At 38.0% G+C, this 20,989-nt stretch overlaps 1 protein-coding gene across 3 annotated transcripts; it reads right to left on the reverse strand.

The window, feature by feature from the left end:
* Positions 1-14,551: 14,551 nt before the first annotated feature.
* On the reverse strand, positions 14,552-19,705 carry LOC133818298 (uncharacterized). Of its 3 annotated transcripts, none has more exons than XM_062251079.1 (8): positions 19,487-19,705; positions 17,979-18,416; positions 17,650-17,821; positions 16,789-17,086; positions 16,272-16,344; positions 15,695-15,785; positions 15,430-15,509; positions 14,552-15,280 (listed from the first exon to the last, which is right to left on the reverse strand). In XM_062251079.1, the coding sequence occupies exons 1-8, from the start codon at positions 19,553-19,555 to the stop codon at positions 14,948-14,950; spliced, it is 1,554 nt and encodes a 517-aa protein (XP_062107063.1). In that variant the 5' UTR covers positions 19,556-19,705; the 3' UTR covers positions 14,552-14,947. The 3 variants fall into 3 exon arrangements, with proteins under 3 accessions (XP_062107063.1, XP_062107061.1, XP_062107062.1); XM_062251077.1 differs by having other exon boundaries at positions 17,979-18,464; XM_062251078.1 differs by having other exon boundaries at positions 17,979-18,446; positions 19,487-19,704.
* Between the last annotated feature and the right edge of the window lie 1,284 nt (positions 19,706-20,989).

A 20,989-nucleotide genomic window follows, 5' to 3' on the forward strand; every position in this document is an offset into this window, starting at 1 on the left:
CTGGTGAAGGACTACAATTGTGAGATTTTGCACCACCTAGGAAAGGCCAATGTGGTGGCGGATGCATTGAGTCGGAAGGGTCCAGGGCAGTTGTTCAATTTGAGACAGATATCAGAAAATTTAGCTGAAGAGATGATGAGAGCGGGAATTGAACTGGTAGTTGGTCAACTAGCCAACATTGCTCTTCAGTTCACACTCCTTGAGAGGATCAGAGAAGCGCGGAAGGAGGATCCTCAGTTGAGGAAACACATGGAGAATTTCTTAGCTGGACTGGCTAGGGACTTTTCTATTTCAGAGGTAGATCTGCTGAGGTATAAAGGTCGGATATGCGTTCCGATGGATTTCGGTATCAGATGAGAGATTCTGGATGAGTCTCATACCACTCCTTATTCCCTACATCCAAGTACGATGAAGATGTACCAAGATCTAAAGAGTCTGTATTGGTGGTCGGGAATGAAGAAGGACGTGGTGGATTATGTGGCCAAGTGTTTCACTTGTCAGCAGGTGAAGGCTGAATATCAAAGGCTAGCAGGGTTGCTGCAGCCTTTAGGGATTCCAGAGTGGAAGTGGGAAGATATTACCATGGATTTCATGGTTGGATTGCCGAGGACAGTAGGGCAACATGACTCTATGTGGGTGATTGTGGATAGGTACACCAAATCAACCCACTTTTTGCCTATTAGAACGAATTTTATGATGGAAGAGTATGACGAGTTGTATGTGAAGGAGATTGTCTGTCTCCATGGGGCTCTGAAATCGATAGTGTGTGACAGAGACCCCACCTTCACCTGTAAGTTTTGGGAAAGCCTGCAGAAGGCTATGGGCATGCAGTTAAGATTCAGTACAACCTATCATCCTCAGAAGGATGGACAGTCTGAGAGGATGATTCAAATACTAGAGGATATGTTGCGGGCCTGTGAACTGGATTTTGGGGGATCTTGGAGTAAGTATCTCCCTTTGATTGAGTTTTCTTATAAAAACAGTTATCAAGCGACTATCGGAGTGGGTCCGTATGAAATATTGTATGGGAGGAAGTGCAGATCGCCCATTCATTAGGATGAGATGGGTGAGACAAAGTACTTAGGTCTTGAGGTCGTTCAGAGGACTAACGAGGCAATTGAGAAGATTAGAGCTCGGATGCTCGCCTCCCAGAGTAGATAGAAGAGTTACTCAGACTTGAAACGTAGAAGCATAGAGTTTCAAGTTGGGATCATGTGTTTCTCAAAGTTTCTCCTTTGAGAGGGGTGAAATGATTTGGAGTGAAAGGAAAGTTAATTCCTAGATTTGTTGGCCCCTTTGAGATTTTGGAACGAGTTGGAGAGGTGGCATACAGGTTAGTTATGCCTCAAGCCTTATCAGGGGTTCACAATATATTCCATGTGTCCATGCTCCGGAAGTACGTATCAGATCCTACACATGTGTAAAGTTATGAGAACATGGAATTGGATCAAGAGTTGTCTTATGAGGAGAAACCGGTACAGATCCTAGACCAAAAGGATAAAGTCTTACGGAACAAGACCATTGCCTTAGTGAAAGTGCTATGGAGAAACAACAAGGTAGAAGAGGCAACGTGGGAGCTTGAATTCGATATGCGAGATCGGCATCCCGAACTATTTAGGAAAATTTCGAGGACAAAATTTTTTTAAGGAGGGGATAGTTTTAATGCCCCAAACTCGCTTATAAGGCTCGGTGCCTTGATTAGCGTGTCGGGAGGGCAATAATTGATTTAATTGTATTATTATGTGATTAAGTGTGATATATGTGCATCGGTACTCAATTTCTTGAGTTATATTAGAATGTGAATATATATATATGCATGTTTAGGTAAATTAAATATGCATGTGGGCATATTCTTGTTAATAAGGGCATGTTTGCAATTTTGGCCCGTTGAGGGCATAAATTATATTATATATGTGTTTTGTATGTCATATGGGTAAGACCACAGTATTGTGGAGATCTATTTGAGATGTACGGTTCGAGGCGATCCAAGAGAGCGGATTAGCGAAATAGTCACAACAGGGTCAGATACTCAGCTCGGGGTGAGCCTAGGGTAGTTTGGGGAGTTAGTGCGTGTTCGGGATTTACCGGGTAACAGGTGGATAATTAGTGGTTATTTGGGTATGCCAGGATTAATTAGGGATTTATAGGACTACTTGAGGAATTAGCGGGAATGTGGCAAATGACAGGTTCTCCCTTGGAGGCGTTAAAAGGCTAAGAGTTAATTTAGGGGCATTTTGTTCATTTTGGTGCCAAGGGATAGACTTGGACTTAGTACCTTAGGAGTCTAGAACCAAACGGAAGGAACTCAACTCCTTACTATCTCTCATACACGATTCTTTCTCCCTCTCTCCCTTAGGCTCATTTGTTTACTTTTCTTTCTAAATTTCTAGAATAAAAGGGATTGAAGGGAATTGAAGTTTGGAAGTGATTAACAGCAGCTGAGGATCAAAATCGTCATTGAGGTAAAGTTATCTCTGTTGTTTTTTGGTAAATTTCTGCCGAGATATGAGGTTTAGATAAGTTTTAGACTTAGGTTGAGTTCTGATTTGAATTAGGAATTTGGTTAGTTTTCGGAGGTGTTTCTACTGCTCTAAGTGTAGTGAAGAGGATTTGGGACTTAATTCTGGCCTTAGATGTTTAGAATGATTTTTGGGGAAATTTGAAATTTGAAAAAGCTAGGAAAACTGGGTTCGCGGGGTCACACCGCAGTTCTATTCTTGAGCACCGTAGCCCACATGATTGTTTGTGTCAGCTCGGGATTGCCCTATTCTGTTAGCTCGAGACTCATATAAGAAATTGTTTGTGCTCGTAAAGCACGGCATGGCCTGGTTGCCTATACTTAGTGTTATATGTGAATGTCTGTAATTATTATGCCATGTATGCATGTTGAGACTGAACGACAAGGGTCGGGATCGGTAAGGGTCAGGAACGACAAGGGCCAGAATCAGCGTTAAGCATGCTGAATCCAAGCCACCATGGCATGGCCATCTAGGGTGTTGTGTTCACCCGCTCGGTTAGGACCATGAACTCGGTGCCTGGTAACGCACCCTGATCGGCTCAGGCTGCTATTGTGAATTGTTTGTTATGTTTGTGCTTAGTTATGCATATACTGAAATGAATTGTTATGTGCTATATTTGTGGAGTTTTCTTGCTGGGCCTTGGCTCACAGGTGCTCTATGGTGCAGGTAAGGGCAAGAAAAGGGCCAACCAAGCATGAGTTGGAGGGCATGGAGCAATGCGTACATGTTTGGCCTACCTGGCCGCCACGGCTGCGGTAGTTTTTAGGAACACTGTGTAAATGATCGATTTTTTCACCTAGATCAATTGTATAATAACTTTTGGGTTGTGAATATGTTTTAATCAGTACTTTGGGATCCCAATGTCACACTTTTATGATTTAAATGAATGTCCAAACTTTTATATAGAAATTTTATTGAAATGAGTCTTTACTTTAATTAATCACACTTTTTTATCTAATACCTCGATTAGCGAGTTAATGACATATTTTAAAATCACATGGTAATGACTCTAGGGTAGTTGGGCGTTACAGTCATACTGCCCTACACCAGACTGGTAAACTCGTTAACCTTCATTGCTCTAATCGCATTACTGTAATACTTCTGCTTGAACAGATCTCTGAAATCATCCCAACTCATGGTGGAAACATCCCGAGTCTGGGATGCCACCTCCCACCATATACGGGCATGAACCCGAAACATAAAGGTGGCACAAGCCACTCTGTCATTACCTACCACCCTCATAAAATCCAGGATGGAGGTAGTTAGGCTCATCCACTGCTCAGCCTTGAGCGGATCTGGTCCTCCCTCAAAAGTTTGAGGATGTTGCTTCCTGAATCTTTCGTACAGTGGCTCCCACCTGTTTTCAATCTCAAGCTGCTGTACGGCTAGTGCCACGACAGGTGGCATGTCTGGTGCAGTGTTCCCTGGAGAAACCTACTGTCTCAGTAAATGGATCTCTTCCTCTTGACTTTGGAGTCTAGCTTACATATCAGCAAGCATCCGCTGCCAGTTCTCAGAGACTGGTGGAGGATTCTGACCTTGGTTATCATCTCTAGCCTCGATCTCAATGTTGGCTAGTCGAACTGATCACCTTGGAGGCATAACTCTCCAAGTTTATCTGCAATCAACGACTCAGTTTATCAGGCAATGATAACATGTTTTTAGAAGTCACCTGATGGTCCAACACTAACAATTAAGCAATCACATCCAACCATGCTAACATGCATTCCAATAATACTAGCATACAGTAGCAATGCTAATAAGTATGCCTTATCATGTACACATAGTAGTCAAGGGCCAGGCCCTATCAGTATATCTCATGCTCCCTAATAAATAGGCAGATAAGGCATTTATATTTCATTTGAGCAGTTAAACACATAACCACATATATAGTTACCAAACACTGAGTCGAGCTTGTCTTTAGCGGTGAGTGTACATTCCCAGCTAGTCTTCAGAACTCTTAAACCTAGACCGCTCTGATACCAAGTTGTAACGCCCTGGATAGCCAAGACCATTACACTGTGTATCTTAAATAGTGTTGGACTTGTTAATTAAGTCATTTGGATATAAAAGGGTAACTAAGGGTAATTGACAGTTTAGGGTTTAAAATTTTGATCATAAGAATAGTGATTTTCATTTAAAAGTTTGAGTCTATACATGGGATCCCAAAATAAGTGTTTACATAGCATTTACAACTTCAAAAAAAAAGTAATTAAATATAAGCTGGAATAAGCGTCAAAACTAAAGTTTGGCTCTAGTCCCTCTTGAACCCTCGGCCGTGGCGGTCGAGCACCTGCAAATGTACACGCCACCCCTAAAGTGTTGGTATTAAATGATCAAATCAAAGGTACGCAGCAGAATATATGGACTCATTTTAATAAATATTAATACCAGCCAGGATCATATACATATATAAATACTAAATCACATACAAATAGATCAGGGATTACCTTTTGTTGCCTATCAAGTGTCCTCGAGTCTTTTTGTATAAATCAACGATCTTCCTATCCAATGTTCTGAGATCTCACACCCAAATCTTCCAGACCAATCCTCAAACACACAAGGACGTGTGTGGGCACGTAGGATTCAAAATGTTGATTTATGTGACTCCCTAGATGTACTCAACACATGAGATCTAGAGAGTTTTGACAGAGAAAAGGTTTAGAATAGTTTGCATGTTTAGAGAAAATTATCGCTTTAGAGAGAGAGTTTGATTATCCATCCATTATTTGAATATCATGTATATCAAATTTATAAAGATATTTAATCTAATTTAAATAATATTTATTTAATTAAAATATAATTCAAATTAATACTGATTAGATATTTTCATTTAATTATCTATTTAAAAAAATAATTAAATAATTGATTAAACAAATTTATTTGAAATTAAAAATTCAAATCCCAATGATAAAATCCCTGATGCTAGGCACCACACACTGTACTGTACGGTGTGTGTCACCCAGCCCTATTAGGGTGTAATGCCCCGACTATTTTTAAGACCTCGGACCATTAAAAACTACTAAACATAGCTACTATTTTGGAATAAATACATAAGAAATAACATAACTTTATTTAAAACCCAAAATATTGTAAGAAATACAAAATATGGTATGGGTACCCATTTTTTAGTACATAAAACATAAAAACATATACTTTAATAAATAGTTTTAAAAACTATGTGCAGAATACATAAGAAGATAAATCAAAAGACTTAAAATTGACGTCATTCTCGATCTTCCAATAGTCTATTCAACCTCAACACACATGCCAAGCTACCACAAATCCTTCCCGCCTTCCATGCTCATTTTCCTGCATCATCTAAAAAGAAAGGAATGAGCCTAATGCCTAGCAAGGAAAATCTACTAACAAAATATATGTCATAAATCATAAAACATAAGACCAAATCATGATGCATATACTATAAAACGTATATCATATAAGACTACAATATTAATAGTCATTAACTCCTTAACATGGTATGTGATAAGTCATCTAAGTCCTCAGTCTACTAATCGAGGTAGGTTAGATCACAACTATAGTATATGATAACCGATCTAGGTCCTCTGTCTACTAATCGAGGTAGGGTAAATCATAACTCTAAACCACGAAAATGATAAAAAAAATTCTTGGGGCTTGCTATCTAAGCAAGTCATATGCCCAAGCGACTACAAAACATATATCATATCATAGCATAAAACATATCATAACATAAACATATAAGCACATATAATCTAACTTATTTTCCTTACCAAAAACCGGGATATGGAAACAAGGACGGGATTGGAAAACTCCTAAAATCAGCAGTAAAAACCATGACTTTCTAAAGAAAAGGGATGAAAAAGAGAACTAAACCATCAAAGAAGAAACTTACCGAAAAGAACCTTAAGTTTCAAGAAACTTAAACACCTAATCAAGAATCATAAAAATAAGTTAGGATCTGAAAGAAAATAAAAGAAAACTAAAGAACTATGAAGAACTGAACTTAAGGATAAGAATACCATGGATAAACTATGACTTTGATCTACACCTCTATACCAAAATAACACTATATCTTACTTCCCAAGTGCTTAGAAAAGCTTAGATTGGAAAAGCTTTTAACCCAAAACCCAAGTGTTTCTCTCTATAGTAACCTTAGCAGCTTGGAGGCTCTAAACAATGCTTGAATGATGAGTGAAATGGTTGAGTACTAGGTCCTATTTATAGAGTTCAAGGAGTGAAACTAACCCCTTTTAGAATGAATAAATAAATGAATATAAAATGAAAAGGATTTGAATTTTCATTCAACAGATGCCGAGAATTCGATCAAAATCGTTCAAGAGCAAGTCCAGGTGGTTAAGGGTTGTTTCTAGCTCGGTTCTACAAATATTTCAAAAAAGGGCTCCAGGAGCCGATATATCGCCATCCCTAGGCGATATATCGCCCCTACCTATGCCCCGAGCCTTCGTGCGAAGTCGATGTGTTTTCCGTATCTCCCGTAGGCGATATATCGGCCCCTATAGTTGTGATATATCGGCATACGTTGATATATCAAACACGTATTTGTACTTTTTCAGCATATTTTGAATAGATTAAACATTTTTTACTGAGTAAAAATGTGATCCCAACCGCTGCTGGAAGGTTCTAGAGCTTCTAGATCTTTCTTTTAATTAAACTATTCAACAAAAATACTTAAATCCTTAATAAATATGCTTGTGACAAGTGTCACGCTCTTATTAATTCTATCTAAACCTTAGGTTATAATAAACAATATTTCTAGGACCAACAATATTAATCAAACCTTATGTTATAATTAATATTTCTAAATGTTATCCAGATTTCCGGATAGCGTTTAGATGGGTAGCCTCGGGGAAGCAGAATTATCAAAGTCTTTCACGAAGGGTGACCAGGGCTCGCGGATGGACAGAAAGGCTTCGCCTCTCCCGTTTAGTGTCTAGCACACTCTTTCAAGCAACCGCGACCCGGAAGCTCGTCAATTCTCCCGGACTCCCGAAAGGATATCCTTCGGGGAAGGTCCTTCCAGGAGAAGCTCTTCAGGTTACCTTCGCGGATACAGTTCCGTGCCTCGCACGGAAGAAGACCAAGCGGTCGAGTCACGGAGGAGGCACAGTTGGAATGATACTCACCTGACACAGGATCCCGCCTGACAGGTCGAGGCCGCACACATCCCAGCACGCCTAAAAGTGCCTTTTCGCCTACTGTTCCGCTGACAGCCTGGAAAAGACAGCTGCCTTTTGACATTCCCCATATTTTCATGTAATTATACCTACGTAGAGCCTTGTAGCCATGCTACTAGGGTAATTGTATCCCCTATTTACGGCTGGTGTAATTAAGACTCATGGGGGCAGAGTAAAACCCTAATCCAAAACCCTAGCTATAAAGACCTCCTCATTTTACGATAGGAGGAGGGCCAACAAATTACATAGCAAGAACTCTGCCAAAATCTCTCTAGCTTCATCTTCCTCAAGAGAACCCGAGAGAAACATTGTGAGTTTGTGAGGTTCTTGTACACCAGCCATCTTACTGTAATTCTCTACAAGTATAATAACATCGACTCGTGGACTAGGGCTCGTTAACGCCTGAACCACGTAAAAAACCTGTTTGTCTATTTATATTTCTGTACTTCTACAGTTCTTATCTTTTTATTATTTTGTTTGTATTCGTTTCCGAAAAACTCGGTAAACACTAAACTATAGGTTAAACTTATAAAATCCATAACTGTTGCTATGAGTTTCCAACTAAGTCTCGGCTTGAACCAAAATCCACGAAAACTAACATACTACAAGCTACTAACTAGCTACTACTAGCTACTACTACTACTATCTAGCTAAATAAAATTCTGAGACGCTACATAGGGTTGCCCTAACTTTCTCATTTGTTTATTTAATCAACTTTTAAGACCAGATATTTATTCAAACATAAATATCAAATAATTTAAAATTAACTTTATCTTAAAATATTATTTTTAAATTAAATAAATAAATATCATATTATAAATAAGATATTTATTATTTTCTCTCTTTATATTAATCCAAACAAAATTAATATTAATTTTAACCTATAGTTATTCAAAATAAAAACTATATAGTTAAATAATTAATTAATTCACAATTAATCAATTACCCATAATTATCAAATTATTATTTCCATACCCTGGAAAATTAATTATTTTGCAATTTTTCATTTCTCTTAACAAATCATTATTTTGACATCTTTACCCTTGATAGTGTAGGACAGTGACATCCCCCCACAAGCATCGTGGCCCTCAACAAGTCAGAAAGCAAAATCCCTAAGTTTCCTAGACACGCGCCGCAGTGCAACCCACTCAGCACTGCGGCGCTAAGGAGGTTCAGTGAACCTCTCTTGGCCTCTGAGTTCATGCAGGTCGCAGCACTCTAGGAACAGTGATGCAGTGCAACCCCACTAACCCAGAAATTCTAGGGTTTTTCCTACATTTTCCCCAAGCCAAAATCATCAAAATTCACCTCAAACGTGAACCAAAGCCACAATTGAACCCAATACCTCAATACTACACCTAAGGCAACACAACCACACCAACAACTAAACCAAAACTCCATCACAGCTCAAAATTCACTCATTGAGTTCAAAACTCAAGAGCACTAAAATAAACAAGTCAGAACCTAATCAAAACAGAATTGAAGCTTACCTCAACGAGAATCACGACCCCTGAACTGAACCTCAATTAATCACAGCCTCCAGCCTTCAATTTCATAAGCCAAACTCCTTCAAAATGATTCAAACCCCAACCAAGCTTCAAGGGAGAGAGAGAAACGTGAGAGAAAGAGTGGACTGCTAAAAGTGTTTGTTCTACTTGGTTCTAGGCTTCCTAAGGTTCCTAGATGGCTAAGGCAGTCGGCTAGGGAAAAGACCAAAATGTCCCTAGCCTTTACCTTGATTCCCTCACGCCCCCAAGGGCAAAATCGTCCATGTACCACATTTCCCGCTAATCCTCAAATAACACTAAAGATCTCTGATTAATCCTGACATACCCAAATAATCACCAAATAACTACCCATCACCCGATAAATTCCAACTACGCACTAAGGTTTCCTCAAATACCCCTAGGCTCACCCTAAGCCGGGTAGTTGATCTTGTTGTGATTTTTCTGCTAACTTGCTCACTAGGATCGCCTCATGCCGAATATTACAAATATATCCACATAATAATATGGTCTCAATCACATAACACATATAATTACATTTATACCCTCAACAGATCAAACTTACAAATATGTCATTATTAACAAAAATGGGCTCACGTGCATATTTAATACAGATAAACATGCATAAATATTCATATTACCATGTAATTCATATATGTCACATAATCGCACATATAGTCAATTAATGTCACATATAAATCCAATTAGACCCTCCTGGCACACTAATCAAGGCACTAAGCCTTATTAACAAATTTGGAGCGTTACAGTCAATTTATGAGATAAACAGTTGTATGACAAGCCTCCCACCAGAATTTTAAAAGCATGGAAGCTTGAGCCAAAAGAGTGAGAGCAAGTTCAACAATGTGGTGGTGTTTCCTCTCAACTCGTCTATTTTGTTGATGGACATGAGGACAAGGTTTTCGAAAAATGACTCCATGTTGAGTTAAGAACTCAGTAAAGGGACAGAACTCACCTCCCCAATCACTTTGAATTTTTCTTATTGGGATACCAAATATTTTTCAATTTGTAACTTAAACTGCTTAAACACTGGATAGATCCACGTAAATCGCGTATAGTCATATAAGAAAGCAACATAATACATGTAGCCATTAGTTGAATGAATGGGATTTGGTCCCCAGAGTAAATCAACTGTAAAGGTTTATTGGTCTTGTTTTGAGATAGAGAAAAAGGTAAAACATGCTTTTTCCCATGGGACACGTTGAACAAAATGTTGCTTTATTATGCTTGATTTTATTACAACCAGGCAACAAGGTAGACAATTGTTTCATGACTTTATGACTAGGATGTCCTAGACGTCTATGCCATCTACAAGCATTTGTTTGAACAGAGGTAAAACAAGCTGAAACAGGAGACCGATTACTTAGTGAACCATTACAGTGAGATGAGACACTTGAGGAAGATGAGTTAGACGCATGTGTGGAAGTAGTGGGATTGGGAGACAAGGAGTAGAACCCATCCTTAAGATGTCCTTCCAGAAGAAGTGTTCCTGTGGCCTTGTCCGTGACATAGCAGGCATCATAATGAAATTCCACAAAAAACATCATTCTCATTAGTTAGCTTAGAAATACTGATTAAACTCTTTTTAATATGAGAAACACATAGCACAGTATGTAATTTCAAAGATTTAGCAGAGCAAGTGGAAGGTAAATTGGTAAAACCAACATGAGTGATTGGAATGTGCTTACCATTTCCAATCATCAGTTTCTCAGATCTGTGATAGTCATTATGGACACTAAGTTTGTCGAGATCAGTAGTGATGTGGTCAGTCGCACCACTGTCGGCATACCAAGCCGAATCCACCACGTACTCAGGGGAAGCCATGAAGGCAGACTTTGAACCATTGTCGCTTGAGGAAGACTGATTTGGAATCTGATAATCGTCCTCATGACGATACCAGCAGATGACGGCTGTGTGGCCTTGTTTGTGACAGATCTGGCACACTGGTTTAGATCCAGTGTTGCGGAAGGAGCCACGAGCTCGGCCTCGACCACGAGAAAAGGTTGAACCACGACCGCGTATGAAGGTGGAGCCGTGACCTTTGCTGCTGGTTTGAGCGAAGTTTTCTGAGGGACTCTGAATGTCCACAACTTGAGCAGCAGAGGAGCCTAGTCTCTTGACTAAGCAGGAGTGATTGAACTTCTTGAATAGTGAGTTTCTTCTGACTAAGAACACTATTGATTACACCATCGTATTCGACGGGAAGACCATTGAGAATACTCATTATGAGATCCTCTTCCGGAATGCAGTATTTCGCCAAGAGTAGAGTTTCAGAGATGCTTTCTAGCTGAGCACAATACTCAGAAATCGTCTTAGAGACCTTCTTTGTTGATTGCAGTTAATCTTTGAGTTCCATGATCCGAGCTTTGCTATTGGAAGAGAACAAGGTCTCAAGAGCACACCACGCCTCACAACTGGTTGTGCATCGAACAACTTGACTCAGAATCGGCGGAGTAAGAGACGATAGAAGCCAACTGAATAGGAGTTGATCTTCACTAATCCACAACTATTACTCCGGATTAGTGATCATGATTGATTCGCCTTTCTCATCAGTGATCTCAATAGTCTTCGGTGGAGGAGTCTTAGAACCGAACACATAGCCTTCAAGATCATAGCCTCGGATCGCTGGAACGAGTTGATCACGCCAAGAGATGTAGTTGAACTTGTCCAACTTCACAGAGATGACCGAGCTCAGAGTATAAGCAAAAGGAGAAACAACAACTCGAGAACCAGTGGTAGGTGATGAGGAAGAAGGAGCTGAAGACGAAGATGAATAACCAGAGGTCGCCATGGATCGATTGAGTCTGATACCAAGTGAAGAATCAAAGAAAACAGAACAAAGCAATACAAAGATCGAGTAGAAATGAGCTCTCAAAGATAAAAACTCTGGAGAGTGATACTGACAAACTCCACAAGTTCAGCTAAACAGTTGCAACAACTAAGCAACAATTCTAACCAACTTCTAACGGATTGAAATTCTGTTGAGAGTTTTCTAACTGTGTCTCAACAGCGGCAAACCAAATTATCATAATGAGGAAAGAGACTATTCTAAGAATCACTCACAAGTTGCTCATCCTTGATGTAGTAGGACAAACCATGAAAACAAAACTAAGGATACAGCCAAGCACCTAGCATATTTGTAAATGGAAACGTGCTCAACCAGCTAAGTAGAAGGCCTTGTAAGGAGGAGAGCATGACTTCTGCGACCAGCCGAACAATAAAAGGGGTTGAGGCAACCAAAGTAAAGTGTTGAAGTTTGTAGTCAAGAGAAATTCCATTCAGGAGAGGCTAGAAAGAATGGATTGTGAACTAAGAAAATTGTGAGAAAAGCAGCAACTCGACTCAAATTCAGATAATGAGTATGGCAATCCATTAACAAGAATATACAAAAGATGCCCATGTCACCAAACTTCAAGATACTCCTGCGTAATAAGCATGGTGGGCAACCAATTCCATGGATCACCTAGTGGAGCAACAAAACAGTGGTACCTCAAGTATTGTCCCTTTTCGATGTACTTCTGGTCACAACTAGGGACAGATTTGAAGAGTCAAATCAACGATACTTGCAGGCATCCAAGGGATAAAAATAGCAGGGATAACCTTAAACAAGGACCAAACTAGTCATTTAAATCTTTTGTGAAAAGATTCAATGATGAGGTAGCGGAAGGCCAAAAGGGTAAGTGAGGACATAAAGTTGATGGCCATTCTTGCAAGCTTGCAACCTAAATCCTTTTGTGGGATAGTTTAATGAAAAAGGGTTGTCGCTCGATGGAAGACATCTTAAGGTGAGCAAAGGGCTTTATGAAGGTCAAAGAGGCAATAGAATAGCTACAATCTGGTAGGAAGAACAATAATTAGCTTGGTGCGAGCATTGTCGACAACACTGCTGGTAGTAGTAAGAAGAAATGTAATGACCAGCCACAGGATGGTTAAAAACAAGCCAAGTATAATGGTGATAAGACCAAGTACGAGCCATGCTTCATCATGTATATTGATCTAGTAGAGTTCCAAGAGCAAATTTTCATGGCCACTTAAGACTTAGTTCCATACAAGTGACCAACTCCACTTTAGAACAAAAAAGACCCGAGGGACTTGACCAAATTATGTCGTTTCCATCACAATGTAGGTCATAAGACAAACGAATGTAGGCACTTAAAAGACAAGAATGAGTTTTTTTTTTTTATTAGAAGAGGATACATAGGCCACTACACTCGATCAAACTCACAAGAGCATCCTCGAGACGATCCCAAGGTACAACATGTAATCAGATAAGGTGTCTGCTACTGCAGAGGAAAGAATAAGGATCGTCGGTTGAGTGGTAAAGTTTTTAGGAGTTGTCTAGTTTTTTTTATAAGCTTTTATATAAATATATATATATATATATAAGTTTTTCCATTTATACTGGACTGGTTGCTAGAGCAGTCCAGACTCTTCATAAGGAATTTCCTTATTGGTAGTTAGTCTATTTTACAAATTTAATAATGTGGTCTCACCTTAGTGTGACCTTCACTATGTGTGACAAGGTTTTTTTATTTACAAAGATAATTATAAGGAGAACACCTATTAAAGTGCTCCAAACATTACAAAGGACGGCGTACTTACCACGCTTTCATTGTAAGAACGACTTGAATAACCTGTTAGCATACTAGATAAAATCCCTTGCACTAAAAGAGAATATTTATGAGAATGTTTATTAATTACATGTTCATTATAAGGAAGTACTGTGTTGTTTGCGTACAAGTCGTTTACAAGAAAATATATGCCAGAGCAGGGTAACATGTTCGTATATGTTGTACAAATTACAAGTAACAGACAGCTTACAAGAAGAGGCTGGAGAGCAAGCAAAAGAAGACTGCCATAGTTAAGTCTACTCTACAGTGTTACAAACTTGTATTAAAAAATTCATCAGAATTATGAGTTGATTACTAATACCAGTGGTCTAGTATATGATACGACGTCACAAATCAGCTTTGTGTTAAGAGAAAATAGTTGTATTTTATTTATTCATTCTCCCAGAGGGGTATGTGAATCAAGCCTAAATAGAATATATTATTATTATTATATTTAGGCCATATTTAGATAGTAGGAATAGATAAAATTGAATTGGTTTAAAAAATATAATAGAATAATATAGAAGAATTAATATTTGATCATTTGCCAAATGTAAATTAGAGAAAAATAGGTTGAATGCAATGTATCAATTCTTTTTTCTTTCCAAGAAAATACAGAGGTGGAGATTTAATAAAATTATCCCAAATTTTTCAATAGAATTAAGTTATCCCAAACTAGAGAGATCATTTAGATTGCTGGATTAATTTTTCAACATCTTCACTAATTTGATAACAAAGCTATTCAATCCTATCAAATCCAATTCCACCATCCAAACAAGGCCCTATAGGTTCCGGTAAGAAAACCAATGGATAAAGAATGTCAATCTATTATTTTACAATATGAGAAGATACAACATATACATTTACTATCAGAACAAAACCACACTCTTTCTCGACAAATAATGCAAACTAATAGTTAGAACAAAACCTCAAGATAGGCTCAAACCTAACGCACTTGAGAGCTGTTAAAAATCCAAAAGTAGGTCAAAGCTCGCATGGGGTGAAACCATTTGGCCACACTTCCAATGAATACCATTGCCAAAGCTACAAGGCCTTTTATACTCTGTTGAGATTTGAATTCATTTTCCAATGAGCCGAAGGTCAATATGTAATATAGTCTATGTTGTCAGAATTATTTGCTGCCTGGAACTATGAAGGGGCCCTACATTTGATTCTTCGAAGGGTGGTTGTTGGTGCTCTTGCCGTTGTTGCAGGATTTCTCTAAATTCTTGTGGTTGATGGTGTTGATATTGCTCATGCTGCCGCCACTGCTGGTGAAGATGCCGTTGTTGTTGTTGTTGTAATGCAATTTCAATTTGTTGGCGGGTGGATTGCATCTGCCTGCTAGTTCTCCATCTAAGGTACTCAACTAGCAAAGTATTTGTGCTGATTGCAATCCCAAAGCCAGTGAATGAGGAAAGAAGGACAGAAAGAATTGGGTTTACGTTAAGCTGCAAGTTTAAAAAGAACATTAGAAGATATCCGGCTCTCTGCCCAGATAAATGATATTACATTACACACATGAGTGCATGGTGCGAAAACAAGTGGGAGGAAAAAACTATATAAAAACAGAAAAATTAAAAAACACTAATATGCTTACTATGGTATAAAAAATGTGGGCAAACAGGATGACGATGGCAAACTGGAAAGAAGCATATGCCCATATGTAACTCCTGCTCACTGCCACCATTACAAGTCATTAAAGATCTTGAGTAACAATAAAATTATGCGCTGGGGAGGAGAGGAAAGCCAAAATTCTATAAATTCTAGTATCCTCGGGTTATTTAATTTTTGAAAAATTATTGGTTAGATAAACAATATGTAATATAAAAAGCATTTTACTAGAAGAAGGTATTAGAACTCACCCATTGTGGAAGCAATCATTGAAGAAAGGAGGCCCAAAACACAAGAGAAAGGTAAAGAAATTGCTAGTGCCCGAGGACCCAAATCAGATACCTGTTCAAAAGAAATCAAGAAAAACAATGGTTAAGAAATTAAAACATTATATATCAACTAACGCATACATGAAAACACATGGGTTGAACCCAATTCCCTTCATGGTTTTGAACGTAGTAGAAGTTGAGGCTAAAGTCAACTGTTACAGTTGAAGAAATTGGATTACTTATGATTAACGTTCTACAAGAGACAGCAGAAGACCAAATGCCATTTTCTTCAGCCCCCAAAAGATGTAAAACATATAAATGACCACTACTCATGGTGTAGTCTTATTAAATATAGTCTGACGCATGAACAAACCATGGATACTTTACTATTGCTAAGAACTCAACCAAACATACATTCATCATAGGAAGACCTAATATGAGGTTTGCTAGATGTATGAAATTATTATACAGTCCCGCAAGACTGTAACTGATGCTGCCCCCTACACGTAACCTCATAAAGCAACAAGGTCAAAGTTGAAAACAAGCAAAGATATGTTACCAGAAGCTGCTCCAAAAAACAGAAATAGGCAAGCATGCTGACCATGACAAGAACTGGAATATCCTGCCAGATCCTGTCAAGCAAAAACAAACATAATTCTAAATGAAAATAAACAAAATTTATGGTCAGAAAATCAGCCATAGACACCCACGTGTACTGTATGTATGCTGTTTTCTCAGTAAAATGTAAAATTTGTGGTTCTTATAGCTATGAAGCCAAAAAAAAAGGACAGGGTTTACTAATAAAAAAAATACAAAGATGCATTTATGCCACAGACGGCACTAATGTTTTATATTCATTTATTTTTCTTTTGTAGTTTTTTCTTTAATCTTCTATAGAGCCACTTATACCTAACTAAATCTTATGCAAATTTCATTAACTGGCAAAAGATGATGGCATTTTCCTTTACAATTGTATTGTGGCTAATTTTACCATGCCATGCCCTAGCAGCAACTAAGAAAACTTCAAGTCTAAGTTAAAACTTAAATCAATGGAACAAGTGACAGGATTGACTTGCCTGTAACGGATAGTTTCCCTATGCTGAGGTGCTGCAGGTGGCCGTCTAAGAATTTGAGGAGGGTTCTGTATTTTTAACAATGTCACAGGCAGATTTTTAACATCTCGCTTGCAGACATCACATGTCTTGTTGCCTTTAATGCTAAACCATTTCACTGCACACTCTTGGTGTGCAAGTGCCAACTCTCCTTTGCAGCTGCACTCCATTTTTAGTGTATCACCACCTTCCCCAAGCTCAACAAAACAAATCCTACAAACAGCCTCTTCCTCGGGGATATCTTCACCGGCATCTTCAATAGCTAAAATTAACAAGTCATGGACAAAAATTATGCTCAAAGCCAGAAATGCAAATCACTAACAATTAACTATCGCATTTTCTACTTACTAATCAACCACAGAACTGTGCATAAAATATGTTGGATTGAAATTGTTCTGCAAGACTTGTTGGGTGATTCTAATAACTCAAGCTAATCTTTTCAAAGAACAGTTGAACTAGATCAGTAATGGAAAGAGGAAATTGTTACAGAGTTCTGCTTTGCTGGTGGTCATTTGTTGGGCTGATGTGGGTGAGAGAAATCAAAGATTTTTATGACAATTTCGGTCAAAATCTGTGAAAAATTTTAATTTTGGGTGGCTATTGATTGAGAAGCGTTCAGGAGTAAAACAACTTTGATGTTTCTGATTTATTTAGGATTTTGAAATTGTTACATTCTGGTCTTCGAGGTTTAATTTTCATTGATGTGGGAATTTTTCATTCCCTGCTTTCACAAGATTTTAGTATTATTGATAATATAATCAGTTCCTATATTAAAACATACACACCCAGAAACACACTCCATTCAGACAAAGAAAGTGAACTAACCAACTTCTGTCACAGGGGCATCATTTTGGGAGGTTCCATCAACAGCTGCAGAACGCGGAGTAGCTGATATTATACGAAACATGCCTCCAGAATCTATTCTCCTTAAACTTATAGTCTTAACATTTACTGGCACTGATAATGAGCGCGTGATGTGATGATTGACTTCAATAGTCTGCAATAGTTTGACCATGAAACCATGAAGAGAACAAAGCAATACGAGCATCTATCATGTTCACTATTAGAATTTCTAAAATACGCCCTTCTCATTAAGATACTGGACTAGTGCATTATTAATCTGAAATGGTGAACAGTAAAAAGAGGTCACATACAGAAAACTCAGAACAATTCTCCAGATGTCCATCCTGTACATTCTCAAGGCCTGAATTTGCCATTGGTGTAACTGGTAAAGAACTTGTCACTTTACTTGATGAAGAGAAAAAAACCTTATTAAGAGAAAAAGACCTTGAAGTAGTAGGTTTTTCATGAGAACCATCTGATGGAAGCATCTCTGGTATAATAAGGACAGTCCTCTCAACATCCTGAGGTAAATTTTTTACTTTAAGACTCCTTTGAGGAAACAGGCTTTTTATGGATGACTTGACCTTGGCTGAATTTGGTCTGGGGGGCAGTCCAGCTCTAGTAGAAGCAGGACTAGGTACAGAAGAATTGTCAGCTCTCATAAATTCAGAGAGAGAATTTTCTAGAGACCTTGCAGGAATTTGCAAAGAGGATAGGTTAGGACGTCTTGATTGTTGAACCAAGGAGGTCTCTTCACATTTTTCTTCTTGATTACATGTCTGCAAGACCACCATCACCTTTCATCAATACACAATTCAATAATAAGATCCAAAAATTGTCCAAGTTTCATTGTTATACTAATGTCATGGACGGACATGAAAATAGCAAAATGTTCTCGAAATTATATATTATAAATAAACACTTCACAAATACCAGCTGGAAAATACTCTACTTATCACACGGAGTTGGCCAAATATTAATTCCTCTTGACTTTCTCCAACTTCTATAATTAAAATAAACTGAATAAAGAAACTTCCTACCAAAAAAAAACTATAAAAGTCTAGTTTCACATTTTAATAATTAAGATAACCGTAAGCAGTACTACTTCTGCCACCATTCAAAATATAATAGGCTTAGATTGCCAATGGGGAAAAACATCAAAACTCAACTTGGTTGGATTTCTTTCTTTCAAATTAAAATAACAAGACAAATGAAAATTGCAAAACCCCTTTAGGTATTATTTTCCACACGTGATTCTCTAGGGACCTTAAATTTTGATAGATAGATCTGCAAACCTCAATTCCATTGTTCAATTCCTAAACTTTGATCTGTATTGGTGTTTCGAATATGCAGGAACATAGATGCCAGATGTCCTATTGAATTTTGGAAACAAAAACCTTTAAAATGGTTTACTGCTACTCTTAGGACTAAATTTTATCGATATCCATATAATTTTTACTCAAATTCTATTTCTCCTTTCATTTCTTTTATTTATTTATTTTAGTCAGAGTAAACCTCATTTTTGCCTGAACTGGAATGTAATAGAAGGCAAAAAATCAACTGATACGTAAAATAAATAAAATTTTGAAAATATAAAAATTGATCTCAACTGAAACCGATTACCCCACAAACACCATTGCATACAGACCACAACACCCATAAATAATGAAATTTCTTTCCCTTGCCAATTTTCTCGGCATCCAAATGAATCAACGTCCAAACGTCCAAGAATCTCAAAAACGAATTCCATTGCAGCAAAAGGAGAAAGTCTTAAATTCAATTTCAATATTATTATTTATTTATTCAAAAATAGGGTCACCTGAGGTTGAATGGCGGACTCTGAGGAGAATTGTTCATGAGGCTGAAGGTCGGTAGTTGAATTCTCCATGAAAGTACAGAAAAAATGAACAAGAAAAGTAGAGAGAAAAACCCTAACCAGAGGTGAGAGAGTACTGTAGTTTGGTTTGGGTTGGTTTGCTTAGCTTATACTACACAACACTAGGCTCTCTATGAATATGCTTGCTTTTAATTTTTTAAATTTAAATTAGATGAAAGGAAAGCTCAGTTGTTTGTAGTTGTACTAATGATGATGGCAACAACAAAGCGATGTCGGATTTCAAGTTATTATTAAATCGAGTTTTGTTCTTTTTAATTCTTTTATTTTAAATTCTTTCCGTTTTTGTTTGAGTACCCGCCAATTGTTTTCTCTCCTTTCAACTTTCTCCTTACGGTTAATTGTTTTTTCTCCCCTTTAATTTTATTTTCACATTAAAAATAAAGAAAAATAATTTGTCAAAAAAAATATTAAAAATAAATTTTAATTTACATTATTATGAAAAATCATTCTTAGGATTAGCTCAACAAAAATAATATATGATATGTGTTGACGCGGTTCTTCGACAACAGATAATTATATTAATAAAGATAGGAACTAGTGCTGAATGATGAACTGTAATAGATGAATGATCTCAAAGGAAGATTATAACTCGAATATTTTTTTAGGTGGTTCAAAAGTTAAAATCATTCTAGTACACCAGCCAATATTATTGATACATCTCTGATATTCCTTACAGGGTATTTCTTTACAAATTCGAAGCCAACCCTTTGCAACTCTCAGGGTCTCCATATTTATAGGGAGAGGGCACCTGGGTGTTGGCAAAGGAGGTCATCCCGTGACCTTCTTACCCTTCATGTCACTTCTGTGACATTCATGATTAATTCCTAAAACCTGACAATGAAGTGTGGTCTAATCAATAGGTAAGGGGGATAATGGGCTGCATGGCTCAAACCAGTCGTGGGGTGTCTGAACACGCACGTTTATGTTGCATGTTCGAGAATTTAGGAATGGAGTAGACACGTGATGTCTGATATATGCACGTTTACATTGCATGGTTGACTTTATAAAGGGTCGGAGGTGTCAACTCAAGCTCGTACCCCGAGCTTGATGTAGTCTCAGCTTGTGGTGTCCACACTGCTGATCTGATGCCTTAGTAATCTCACTAAACTTTTGGCTATCTTGAGCTAAAGAGGTAGAGATTTGTGACAGTAGCTCCGGGTAGGATCTTCCACGTGGATGATAGAATTATGCCCTTTTAACAATGTCGTGCCTCTCACAGAATTCGGTGAAGAGGTCGCTATCGAACTGCATTCCATTATCTGACACGATCTTCTTTGGCAGCCCGAATCGGCAGATAATGCTCTTGACCACGAAGTCGATGACTCTTTTTGAAGTGATCGTTGCCAGGGGCTCTGCTTCTGCCCACTTGGTGAAGTAGTTGATAGCCACCACTGCGTAATGAACTCCTCCATTTCCAGTAGGGAG

Source organism: Humulus lupulus, chromosome 2 (assembly GCF_963169125.1).
Source record: "Humulus lupulus chromosome 2, drHumLupu1.1, whole genome shotgun sequence".
NCBI classification, from domain to species: Eukaryota; Viridiplantae; Streptophyta; class Magnoliopsida; order Rosales; family Cannabaceae; genus Humulus; species Humulus lupulus.

Coding starts and splice junctions, on each gene's coding strand:
- LOC133818298 (XM_062251077.1), bottom strand. CDS start 19,555: ATGGAGAATTCAACTACCGACCTTCAGCCTCATGAACAATTCTCCTCA. Junction 16,345..16,788: donor AGGGAAACTATCCGTTACAG/GCAAGTCAATCC, acceptor TTTGCTTGACAG/GATCTGGCAGGATATTCCAG. Junction 15,786..16,271: donor GTTTTTTGGAGCAGCTTCTG/GTAACATATCTT, acceptor TCTTTTGAACAG/GTATCTGATTTGGGTCCTCG.